Genomic DNA, 13069 nt, shown 5'->3' with positions numbered 1-13069 from the left:
CTTGAGCTTTTAAGGATATGCCTATGAATATTTTATAACAATGAGATATTTTACACAGGCTGATCCCGAAACCAAATGAAGCTTTTAAGACTGAACTCACAAACCAAATATAGATTTTACCCGACTGATGTCAAGAACCAAATGATTAATGATATTTTCATTGTTTTTAATATATGTTTTTAGTATCTTTATAGATCTTTTCTACCCATTTTGTTCGTTTTACTTCCAAATTTTGATTTTTGTCTGTGTTTCAGGTATTTCAAAGATATATGACCAACTATTATTGACCAGGATGAAAAGCAAATGTCCCACAATAATAGTTACGGTCACATCCCTCCCCTTCATAATTCTCCCAGATAAAAGGTGGCCTTTTAAGTTCTTCTATTTCTTTCGAAAAAACTCTGGCTTTCCCAAGTGTTTTTCTTCGTGATTAAGTGGCTTTACTTTGAATTATTGTCCTAGGGCCTATATTGCTCTAATGTGTCAATGTAGAGGATGTTGGGGTAACTTCCATCATCTACGAGGAATCATGTTACATTGCGATCAGCGATAGTGACTGCTAGAACCAGAGGTAGATCAAAGTTCAAATTTGCATTGATCTTGAAATCATAGTGCCGATCAATCTTGAAGGTGAGAAAAAATACAAAAAAACTGTGGGGGGGGGGGAGTTGAATTGTGTATCTGATAACTATTTCCTTTTTAAAATAGCAACTTCTGAATCTGACCAAGTTCATATTTTAAAATGCAGCAACGAAATAATTTAAAGTGCAAAAGCAACCAGTAAATCACAAAAAAAATTTATCCTTGTTCCTATATAATAAGAGTAATCAATTCTCCTTGCCACACAAGAGCTTTCAATATAATCAGAACCTGATTACAATTTTCTTAGACACACGAGTCCAAGACTTCATACTCAATCACACTAGAAAGAGACTTCCTTGCCTAAACCAACTATTCAGGACTTCATGCTCAATCACACTAGAAAGGGACTTCCTTGCCTAAACCAACTGTTAAGGACTTCCTTACCTAAACCAACTGTTCAGGACTTCCTGCTCAATACTAGAAGGAGACTTCCTTTCCTAAACCAACTGCTCAGGACTTCCTGCTCCATCACACAGTCCGAGACTTTTACAAATTCTAAACATAATGTTTAGTATTACAACAAGATGTATGTGATATACAATTAGAGATACAAATAATACAGCACATGCAAAGATCTTGGTTCTTGAGATTTATAAGATATACAAGGGTAAGAAACTCTCAAGACTATGTGCAACCACAACAACTATGTACAGAAGTTAAGAGAGTGAAACAATTCTTGTTCTTATTGTGTTTTCTTATTGTATATTCATGTTTCTTCTTTTGAATCTTCAGCTCCAATTGTTAGGGAACAACTGGGAGGGCGTGACATTGAAGACCTCCTTAGAAAAGGGGGAAAGGGGGAAAAGAACCCTCATATCCTTGATGAAAGGGAGGTAGAATTAGAAGTATGGGAGGGAGGATCGAAGGAGACCGGCGTGGTTACCTTCTCCGACGATGATAAAGCCTCCATACAGGGCTTCTCGCCACTGTGGGCAAGTCCTAACCATCATACAACGTGATATACCTACTAAGACATATGAGTCCCTCCGCCCTTGCAAGCGGAACACACACACACACACCTGTACTTTTTGACCAATACAACACGAATATTAAATATGCAAACACATAGTTCAGATAATCAAACATGTTTTACTAAGGAAGGAAGATAATTACTTTATTAAATATTAGAATTCAAATTACAGAAAATAGGAAAAAACAGGAATTGAAAATTGAAGCTTTTCCTATTTACTCGCCTACAGGTATAACACCTTCCGCATTTAGTTTGTCTTTTATATATTTTCTTATTATTAGGGAGTTATATAATAACGATTATTTGGTATAATTTTAAAACCACGATAAGCGTATGGCGATGTGCTACCATTGTTATAGGAATGCACGATGTCTAGATGGGACGATTGATTATAAACTAGTAGACCAAGGCATGTTTAATTGCCTCTGAGGGCGATAAGAACTCTTTAGTGAATATCCAACATGTATACTCCCTCTAAGAGCGGTAAGAATACTTCATTGAAATTCCAACATGAATTTTGACATTGAGGGTGGCAAGGACTTTTTAGTGAAGATCCATCATGTATATTGTCTCTAAGGGTGACAAAGACTCTTTATTAAAGTTACAACATGAATTTTACCTCCAAGGGTGGCAAGAACTCTTTAGTGGAGATCCTTGCATGTTTATTCGTGTATATATTATTTTCTCCTGCCCTCCTTATATATCAGTTCTGACCTGTCTTACATGTAAAACCCATAAGAGAAAATTTAATGTGATTGCCCCTAATTTGTATGAACTTTTAATGGTGATTGAAAATCAAACTTAGTTGCCTAAATCTTAGGCCATAATATTCTCAATAAACCATAAATACATTCTCCATCATATCTTAATCAAATATTACCACGTGTTAGCCTTAGGCCGACATAACCAACCTAACCCATTAACTATTTCAACTCGACTTTGTTCTTTTGGATAAGTCATTATTTAGGGCGAGCTCCATTGAGTTCGAGTTGAACCCGACATACTTTAGGTAACTCGATTTAGAAAACCAGTCATCTTAATACCGAGGAATAAAGTATCTTACATTTACCATTTCGAGGAACAAGTGACTCGCTGAAACTCACTAGTGACGGACTGTGGTGACGGCAGCAAAACAATTGAGGAACACTGTCCAGAAGCAATTCGTCAAATTCTCATTCAGTCATTCTAGGGTTCTTCTTCTACTACATTGGTCCTTTGTGCAGGAAGGAATCATCGATGGAAAACAGTAGCTCGGAGCAAACTGTGCAAGATGGCAAACTCTTCAGACACCTCAATTCTCTTATCGTCGCTCATCTTCGTCACAGCAATCTCACTCAGGCTGCTACTGCTGTTGCTTCTGCAACTATGACACCATTGAATGTAGAAGCCCCTTCCAACAAGCTTCTTCAATTGCTTGCTAAGGTTCTTACTCCTCTCTTTTGTGTAATATATAATCTCTCCCTTTAATGGGAGAATGAGGAAGCGTTTTTGTTCTAAAGAAATAACAGGGTCTTGCAGCGGAAAAGGATGATGTGTCAAGAGGGACTTCATCTTCTCCCTTTCAAGATTTGGGTGCATCATTGCCCTTGCCTCGTCCCGGTGCAACAGCCGTTGATTTCAGGCAAGAATAACACTCATTCTTTATTATTATTAATTAAAGCAAATATTTGATCTAATGAAAGTAGGACTACATATTTCATATTTGAGCCCATTTTTAGATTAACAAATACTTCCAAAATGATCATATTCATTATCGTATCGAACATGATTTGTTATCTTTTATTTTGGTTTCGTGTTACTTGGAATACTACTTTTAAGTTCCTTCATTTTAATATAGAAAATAGGATAGGGGAAACATTTTAATCCTTGAAAATTGTGTTTTGGTGTAATAGTTCTTCGGCAGATTTAAAAGGTTCGTCAAAGAGTTTCCCGAAGCATGAGACACGCCACCTTTCAGAACACAAGGTATGCGATATGCTTTAATAACATACACTTATCCTGCATTATAGTTTCAAAATATCATGCAAACCCTACTAAGAAGCAGTTAATTTTTGTTATTCGATTTTTGAACTAATTGGCTTAATTTCTAGAATGTTGCCAGATGTGCTAAGTTTAGTCCTGATGGAAGGTTTGTTGCCACCGGAAGTGCAGATACATCAATTAAGCTATTTGAGGTGCTGATTTATTATTTAGACTAAATGTATTGTTATTTCTTGATACAATTTTCAAACTTATGCTTCAATTTATTTGGCAGGTTTCAAAGATTAAGCAGTCGTTGCTCCCAGATGCAAAGGATGCTCCTGTGCGGTCTGTTTTGAAAACATATTATGACCATACACAAGTATATTTTCACTTTTCTAAGTTCTATTGAATTTATTATGCGAAATTGTTTTTTTATGCGTAGTTTGATGTTCCTGTACGATCAAAACTAATAATTGTCCTCTTCACTTATTGTTGACGATGACTTGGCTTCATGATAGCATTTTAATTTCTAGTGTGCCAAATAATTAATTTGTTTGAGTTTGAATATCAACGCGCTAGCTTCTATTTGTCTGTGTTGTTGTGGAGTTTTTTTTCCATGTGTTTATTACACTTGCTCTTATATTTGAGTTTTGGCAGATTTTTGTTTTGACATAATTCATTATGCTTTTACTTAGTGAAATGTAACGCTAATGAAATGATTCTTAGAATCTGTCTTCATGCTTGTCAATTTTTTCTTATATGTAACAAAACTGCAGCCAATAAATGATCTGGATTTTCATCCGCAAGGTACTATCCTGGTTTCTGGAGCCAAAGATCAGACAATAAGGTATGACCTCTTGCAGTAATCTAACTTATTTAATTTTGGTTCTGTAATATGCATCTCATCTGCATTCTTTTTTCTCGTTTCGGTCCTTTATATTTTGAAAGTGCTATTAGAATTTGTCAATTTAACACACCGGTCTAATATCCTTTAGGTTTTTTGATGTTTCAAAAGCCAATGCTAAGAGATCATACAGGGTTATCCAGGTAGTGCTGTTCTACATTTATATACTAGCAACAAACGAGCAACAATAAGAATTAAGCATAAGCAGTCATTTATGTTGAGTTTTGTCTTGCAGGATACACACAATGTTCGCTCTGTATCTTTTCACCCCTCAGGGGACTTTCTGTTGGCAGGTATTTATTTTTATCATACCTATCTGCTTAATAATATGCTAATATTGTCTTTTTCTTTACTATAATGTATTCATTCTCCATCTATGTGTCTTGTGTTTCTTAATAGTATGCAATTTTGCAATCATAAACATCATGCTCAAATATAGTCGTTGTCGTGCTATATTCATTGTCTCGTGTTGTCCCACCATCTGTATGATACCAAGCTTAGGAAGTCATGTTTTCCAGTGATATACTTCTGGTTGATGTCAATACACCAATACCTATAGGTTTGTTTATATTTTAGTGAATCCTCTCTTATTTCTGAGTTTAGGCAATAACTCAGCAATTTGAATTATTTCCTCTTTATAGGCATTACGATATTGAGTGCCATTGGGTGACTTATTGATAATAGGAATGTAAAAGGAGAAAACCCTTCTTTATTTCTAGATTACCTTCCAATCAGCATCTTTGCTTTCTTCGTTGATTTGCTCAATATCAAAGATGATTAATGTTGATTTCCTACAGGGACTGATCACGCGATTCCCCATTTGTATGATATAAATACCTTTCAGTGTTATCTGTCAGCAAATGTTCCAGATAATAGCCCTAATGGAGCCATAAACCAGGCATGTCAATTCTCTCTTGTTCACGCACTGTTAACTATTTTACTTTCATAACAGTGATCCATATGTTTCCTTGTCTGATTTGTAGGTTAGATATTCTGGTACAGGTTCCATGTATGTTACAGCATCTAAAGATGGTGCTATTCGACTGTGGGATGGCATCACTGCCAACTGTGTGCGCTCAATAACTGCAGCACATGCAACGGCAGAAGCTACCAGTGCAATTTTCACAAGAGATCAAAGGTAAAATACATTTTGAAGCAAATATTTGGTAAATTGGCTAACATGAACACTAATACAGTTAAAAACCATGAGAATGATAGTGCCACTATACAAATTATTAGACACGGTTTGGGTGAGCCAGGCTGGTGGGTTGGGTTATCTAATTTCCAAAAAAATGTAGCAAAATAAAAAAAATAAATTATACACAAAATATTGTAATCTATAATAAGAATAATCATATGCTCACAGTTGTAGAAGTCTATTAATTCTATGTTGATTAAGTCTCTATTTCCATATGTCAAATCAAACCCATTTAAAACTAAACCAGGAAACAATGTTTTTATATTTTTGGATGAACTCACCATACTTCAGCTTGTACAATTCCATTCCCTCTCCCAAAGAAATACCGAGTGATCAATTCATCTGCTGCAAATAAAAATTAGATTTTGCAAATGATTGTGAAGTTCTTTTTGGCCCGTTTTCTAAATAAGAGGTGTAGATGAAGGTTGTTTGTGGAGTTGAAGGGAGACAAAGTCATTGTGTGGCTGACGAAGTTAGGGTAGATGGTTCTGTTTGTGGAGGCTCTTGGCTGGAACTATGGCTATGGCGGTGGGGTCATTCACACACTAGACCAGAACAGGAGGGTTGCTGTTAAGAGTCCGAAAACCTTTTTTTAGGGAAAGAGTCCTTGGATTAAAAGTATGGTTTCAGATTGTTTTGTTATATTGTTTATGGAAATATTTCCCTAAGAAAAGTGGGTTAACCCAACACAAACCATAACTAACCTGCATCAACTGACGTATTAAGTAAGCTTGGTCAGAATAACATTATAAAGAGGGATCTTCTTTTTTTTTTGCCAACACACCCTATTATGGTGACCTGGGTTGACATGCAGGTCAGACCCCACTTTGACTGCTCTACTTTGAAGTGGTTGCTTCTGTTAGAGTTCCAAAACCGAATTAACAATCTGCAATGACCATGTTTACTAATTACCATAATATACATTAGGATCTTGTGTGTTACTTTTATTTGATCGATGTTGTTGGGTTTTTTATTACAGTTGTTAATTGCTTTTTTATGTGAAGGCCAATGTTAATTGACCAACTTTTTACACTTTGAACTTTCTGGATAAGCTTAGATTGTTGTATCAATATAACTGTTAGTTCTTAGGTTTGTCCTCTCATGTGGGAAGGACTCCACCATAAAGCTTTGGGAGGTTGGCACTGGAAGATTAGTCAAACAATATCTCGGTGCCACGCATACACAACTAAGATTCCAGGTACATCGATAGGCTTTATTTACTATTTAGTATGCTTTTGTTTTGGTCTATTCATTTAGTGGTAAGCCAATCTTTTGGTTTTAGTGATGCAAATGCATAGAATCAAAATTTGCACCGAGAGAGATATTTATGCTTGTCAATTTTGTTAGTTAATTTGACCTAACATCAGTAGTTTTCTCGATTTACTTCTTACAATCACAAGCAATTATTGTTTTTTAATCATTGGAAGCAAAAAGCTTATTGATTACTCTCATAACTGTCATACCCCCGCATTATGCATAAGTTATCGTTTCGGCTACAATTTGAAAGTAGTTATCACTGATCACATTTTTTAGAGAACTTCAATCCCCTATCCTCTATTCAAGTAGCATTTTCATCCATGTTCTTATCTTATAGTTTCCATTCTGCACGCACTCTTTGCAGGCTATTTTTAACGCGACAGAAGAATTTATTCTATCCATAGATGAACTCAACAACGAGGTTTGTTTTGTTGTCTAATATGTGATGTTCGCTTTATAAAATGAATTTTATATGAGGAATCTGGTGAATATTTGCAGGTCACTATCTGGGATGCAATGACAACGGAAATAGTAGCAAAATGGCCTTCTAATCATGTTGGTGCACCGCGCTGGCTTGAACATTCCCCAGTAGAGTCTGCTTTTATTTCATGTGGAACTGATAGATCAATTCGGTTCTGGAAGGAGGTTTAATTTATGTAATCCTAAATTAAAGAGATAAATGACTATAGTTTAATTAAGAAAAACTCACCTAGTTCATGGTTATATCTTTATCCTGCAAAATCAGTAAATGCATTTGCTGCATAAAATTGGAGGATTTTGTGAATCTGTGCTGGTGTGCTGTGATTAGTTTATAAAGTACTTAGTTATTTTTTTCAGTCCCTGTTTAGACCAACTTAGCTTAATTTGGATATGATTACATTAATGTAAAATATAGACATGCCTGTTTTGTACCTTACCCCCACTCTCAAACCATATTTGAGTAAATGGCCAAATTAAATTAGTTCTTAAAAATAGCTTGTTCATTGAATAATTAAAGCTTTGCTTGAAGTCCTTGCATGTATTTGTATTTTACCAGTCAAATTTTGTGTCATGTTATCATTAAAAAAATTTATAACTGAAGAAGAATTGAACCCATGTATAAGAGGGATATTTGTACATGGATTATTTGGCACTGAAATTAATGACGTGGCGCAAAGCATATGGCGCCACGTCATTAAATGTGTTGACAAGAACTATTTGAATTTAAATAATTTGTTTTTAATTGAAAATATAATTAAAATTGTAAAATTTGGAAATTTAAAAAATAAATTTGCTTATTTATTAGAAAATGTTGAATGTTTTCATTTCAGCCCTAATTTCGTTTTCATCCCTACTTCCATTGAAGTCCTTCTTCTATTTTGTTCAAATCCATTTCGTTTTCAGCACTAATTCCATTTGTTTCAAGCATCAAAGGAACTGCGAAGGGGAATGCACGATGGATATTCCTCATGCGTCATATAAAAGCAAATAAGAAATGAGATATTATCCGAGGTTAGTGTCATAATCTCTTGGCACGAGTTTTGAATGATTAGGGTCACATTTCCCTAGTAACCAGAGTGTGAAAGTAAAAAAAAAGAAATAAAGAAATCATATAAATAATAACATTAAATAAGTTAGGTTTAAATATAGTTTTAGTCTCTCTATTTATATTTTTTAACGTTTTAGTCACCTTTAAACATTTAACATTTTGATCCCTCTATTAAATTTTTTTGTGGGTTTTTTTAGTCCTCATCCTGTTTTGTGTAGTTGGCACTGAAATCAGTGACGTGGCGTAGAGTATATGGCGCCACGTCATTAAATGTGTTGACAAGAACTATTTGAATTTAAATAATTTGTTTTTAATTGAAAATATAATTAAAATTGTAAAATTTGGAAATTTAAAAAATAAATTTGCTTATTTATTAAAAAATGTTGAATGTTTTCATTTCAGCCTTAATCTCGTTTTCATCCCTACTTCCATTGAAGTCCTTCTTCCATTTTGTTCAAATCCATTTCATTTTTAGCACTAATTCCATTTGTTTCAAGCATCAAAGGAACTGCAAAGAGGAATGCACTATGTATATTCCTCATACGTCATATAAAAGCAAATAAGAAATGAAATATTGTCTGAGGTAAGTGAAATTTCATTTTTGGATTTAGGATTTTCATTCGTTCCTTCTATTTTGCTGATTTCATTGTCACATTTTTCATTTATGGGTTTAGGGTTTTGGGATTTGTATAATGTTACCCTTTCTAAATCATATGTGAAGGTGGAGAAAAACACAAGAAAGGGGGTATGAATTGGGTTTTGAATAATTTTTCTTTTCTTTAACGTTCTTACGCAGAAGCTTAAGGAGCTTTTGTTTATCAGAAGCATTCAGCTTTCTTAGAACCTTAAGCCTTATTATAGCTTCTAACTAAATGATGATCAGAATATAATAGACAAAAGCAAAGACACACGATATATCCTAGTTCACTTGAGAAATTCTCAAGCTAGTCCAGTCCACCCTTCATAGGTGATTTTGCCTTGAACTTAAGGTCTTAATCCACTATAACCAAACTGACTACAATTGCACGGGAAACCGCCGGTGACTAACGCTGCACAAGCAACCGTCGGTGATTCATAATATAATGCACAAGCTACCCTCAAGTGACTAACAACTCTGCACAAGCTACCCGCAAGTGACTAACCCCACACAAGCAACCACAAGTGACTAACTACCAAGAAATGAACCGTTCTATGATATCAATGGATATAACTTTCATTTACCCCATTAGAGTCCTAACCTTCACTTGGTCTTCTAAGAGGATTTCCACAATGACTCACTGCCATTGTCTTCTTGAGCTTATGATCTTCACTTGATTTCTCAAGGTACCATCAACATACAATTGATAAGATTTGTGTTTACATGATTGCTTCTCTTAAACATATTACACAATTAATTAAGCACATATTGTTTAAAATAATTCTGAGCAACAACTCTTATGTTAAAACAATTTACATGAAGAATCCTATAACTAAAACACAATCTGAGCAACAACTCTTGTGTTCATTACATTGTTCTATAAAGATGTATGTGATTATATGTTGGATTGCATCTTGTAGTGTTCTTCTTCTTCATCTTCTTTGTTGAGCAATTTACGACCAACAACTCCTTGCTTCTTATGATCTCTATCAAGATGTATATGATTATATGTTGAGTTGCATCTTGTAGAATCTTCATTCTTCATCTTCTTTGTTCAGATTGGCTTCTGCATATCAACTTAGGCATTAGCATCAACTAATTTTCCCAATAGCATTTCAAATTGGCTTGAGCTTCAACTTCTCTTTTGACAGATGCTTCTTAATCATCAGCTTCCTTGATCATATCTAGTTTTCTCTCAGGTGTGATTGATCGTTTCGGATTATTGACTCGTCCTTCAGCCCCACCTGGACCCTCATATGCCTCAATCGTGGGAGGGGAGCCATTCTTTCATGACACCTCTATGCCTCCCTTAGAATTACAGATGTCACTAGGGTTACCCTCGATGCACACACGTGACATTTTTCCAATAGGAGAGCTCCCTCATATCGACCTGACACGTGTGTCATCATTGGAGTCGGACGTAGGTGGAGTAGGGAATGACGTAGGTGGAGCAGGGGATGATGTAGGTGGAGCAGATGATGATCATGATTATGATCCCTCAGAGCACGATTATGATAGCGCATATGATGGCTCTGATCATACCCTGTTGAGCACTTTTAGGGGTTTGTGCGGAGCTGGAGAGTATTGCGGTTGTCATTAGATTTCAATCATGGTAGTTAGGGAGTAGATGATAGTAGTATTTTCAGCATTAGATAACGGTTACTGTATACGTAATTCCACGTAGGAGAGCTGCCCCAGGGAAAGTCCGAACCACGCATACAGTAACCATCATGTAATGCTGAAAATATTACTATCATCTACTCCCTAACTACCGTGATCAAAATCTAATGACAAACGCGATACTCTCCAGCTCCGCACAAACCCCTACAAGCGCTCAACAGGGTATGATCAGAGTCATCATGTCTGCTATCATAATCGTGCTCTGAGGGATCGTTATCATCATCATCCTCTGCTCTAACAACGTCATCCCCTAATCCATCTACGTCATCCCCTACTCCACCTACGTCCGACTAAAATGATGGCACACGTGTCGGGTCGACATGAGGGAGCTCGCCTATTGGAAAAATGTCACGTGTGTACGTCGAGGGTAACCCTAGCGACATCTGTAAGTATAAGGGAGTCATAGAGGTGTCATGAAAGAATGGCCCCCTCCCATGACTGAGGTATAGGAGGGTCCAGGTGGGACTGAAGGAGGAGTAAATAATCTTAAACGGTCAATCAAACATGAGAGAAAACTAGATATGAATCAAGGAAGTTGGAATCTGGAAGCTCAAAGTCCTACGAGAGTAGGTGGTCTTCGGATCCTGTCCTATGACAGTAGTGGTCTCCAACATGTTCCCGGTAAATGTGAGTCGTCCTAGGGTCGGGTCGAACCCCCAGGACATGTCAGTCCATGCATTAGGGAAGGTGAAGTCTGTCACCCTCGACGGCGGTGTCTCCTCGTGTCCTGGATGCGTCATAATCTATTGGCATATGGCCCACACAATCCACTGAAAGGGTCATCAATCCTAAAATAACAAATATACAAAAGCGGAGCAACAAGCATAAACAAAGAATACATTATACATGGCTAGAGATCTTATTTTAACACATGTATATAAACATTTACAGATGATAATACATATAGGAAAATTAAGACTCATTCCTAATGCAATGTCTATATGTTGATGCATATGAATCAAGAATATCAATCCCTCCGCAAAGGGTCATGGTATCGCTTCAGGATTCAGCACCACTAAGATGATAGGTATCTATCCATCAATCAGACTCAATGATCCACTACGGGATAATGTTGTTCCCCCTTGGACACACACCCTGTGCCACCTCTCTGGTGTGCACCTCGTGACTCCTCTCCGGTAACCATGTATCCATGAAATGTATGAGCATACAATTCCCCATATATGCTTTTCAATCACTGCATCAAAATTTTGCACACATATATTTATATTACATTTACTCACCTTCACGATTAGTCACCTTCAAAATAAACACGTAAGAAGATACAGAGAAGATATATGTATATACATAAATATATTTTAATTTTTGAGAGAAGTATATAAAAATAGAGAGATGCCCTTAAAGTTACGAGAGTCGTAGAATTGATGTTTTGTTTGGAATTGGTTGGCGGGTCGTGCACCTTTAACCAAAACGAACTAAATTTGAACGACTAATATAGAATGAACTCGTATGTGGTAAACTTCTTGATCATTCGGTTTAATATTTTATTCCATTATTTACTTAAGTAGTATTATAACTATGGTTTAATTTACAGCATGTATTCACGACTTGATCTTTGATGTATTCAAAATTTTGACTTTGTCTTAAGAATTAGAAGCAACAACTTTTCTGATGAACACATATCGACTTCTGAGCTTAACTTGAAGGCTCACTCTTGTATGTTGATTTCTGATCTTGAATCAAAAGCTTTAACAAAATTCTTTCTTCTAATTACTTGTGACTTTTAAAGCTACAAATTATTTGAGAAGCACACCATAACTCCACTCTCTGATGAACATTCAGTATTCTTCAGACTCAAATGAAAATGATATTTCTGAGGCGCCTTGCTCGTTTTGATGATTATACATGGACAACAATCCAGAAACTTCTTAGAGCATAATATCTGCATACTCAAGAAACTATTAGAAACTAAATTGTTACATACAAAATATATGTATTGTTATCGTCAAAACATAGAGACTTGTTGTAGAAACAAATCTTATTCTAACAATATGGTCCTAGAAGGTTAGTTTATTATGAAGGTGGTCCCAAATACATGCAATTATTTTAATCTAAAAGTGGTCCCATGATGTTATTTGTTTAATCTGATTATTGTTTTTCATTGTTTATTATGATTATTCCATACCAAGTCAGAGTCATCACATTAGGTTACAAATTCATCATAAGGGGCATTTAGTATCCAACCCTGTTAAGTGGTACATTAATGGAGAAACTTCTGAAATTAATTGGGAAGGGGATGTGGACTATATGTCCTATATGTAGTTGGAAAACCT

The 13069-nt window shown here is 35.7% G+C and overlaps 1 protein-coding gene across 1 annotated transcript; it reads left to right on the top strand.

Annotated features, from left to right (window-relative positions):
* The first annotated feature begins 2546 nt into the window (after nucleotides 1-2546).
* Nucleotides 2547-7769, top strand: LOC131635355 (cleavage stimulation factor subunit 50-like). The gene is made up of 13 exons (XM_058905972.1): nucleotides 2547-3034; nucleotides 3121-3233; nucleotides 3505-3577; nucleotides 3703-3786; nucleotides 3867-3953; nucleotides 4351-4421; nucleotides 4570-4621; nucleotides 4714-4771; nucleotides 5276-5376; nucleotides 5462-5616; nucleotides 6766-6874; nucleotides 7298-7354; nucleotides 7432-7769. The coding sequence occupies exons 1-13, from the start codon at nucleotides 2849-2851 to the stop codon at nucleotides 7582-7584; spliced, it is 1299 nt and encodes a 432-aa protein (XP_058761955.1). The 5' UTR covers nucleotides 2547-2848; the 3' UTR covers nucleotides 7585-7769.
* Nucleotides 7770-13069: the final 5300 nt, after the last annotated feature.

The sequence above is a fragment of the Vicia villosa genome, unplaced genomic scaffold (genome assembly GCF_029867415.1).
Source record: "Vicia villosa cultivar HV-30 ecotype Madison, WI unplaced genomic scaffold, Vvil1.0 ctg.001470F_1_1_1, whole genome shotgun sequence".
Taxonomy (NCBI): Eukaryota; Viridiplantae; Streptophyta; class Magnoliopsida; order Fabales; family Fabaceae; genus Vicia; species Vicia villosa.
This window is presented reverse-complemented; position numbering and strand designations above follow the sequence as displayed.

Coding starts and splice junctions, on each gene's coding strand:
- LOC131635355 (XM_058905972.1), top strand. CDS start 2,849: ATGGAAAACAGTAGCTCGGAGCAAACTGTGCAAGATGGCAAACTCTTC. Junction 4,422..4,569: donor GCCAAAGATCAGACAATAAG/GTATGACCTCTT, acceptor AATATCCTTTAG/GTTTTTTGATGTTTCAAAAG. Junction 4,772..5,275: donor AGGGGACTTTCTGTTGGCAG/GTATTTATTTTT, acceptor GATTTCCTACAG/GGACTGATCACGCGATTCCC.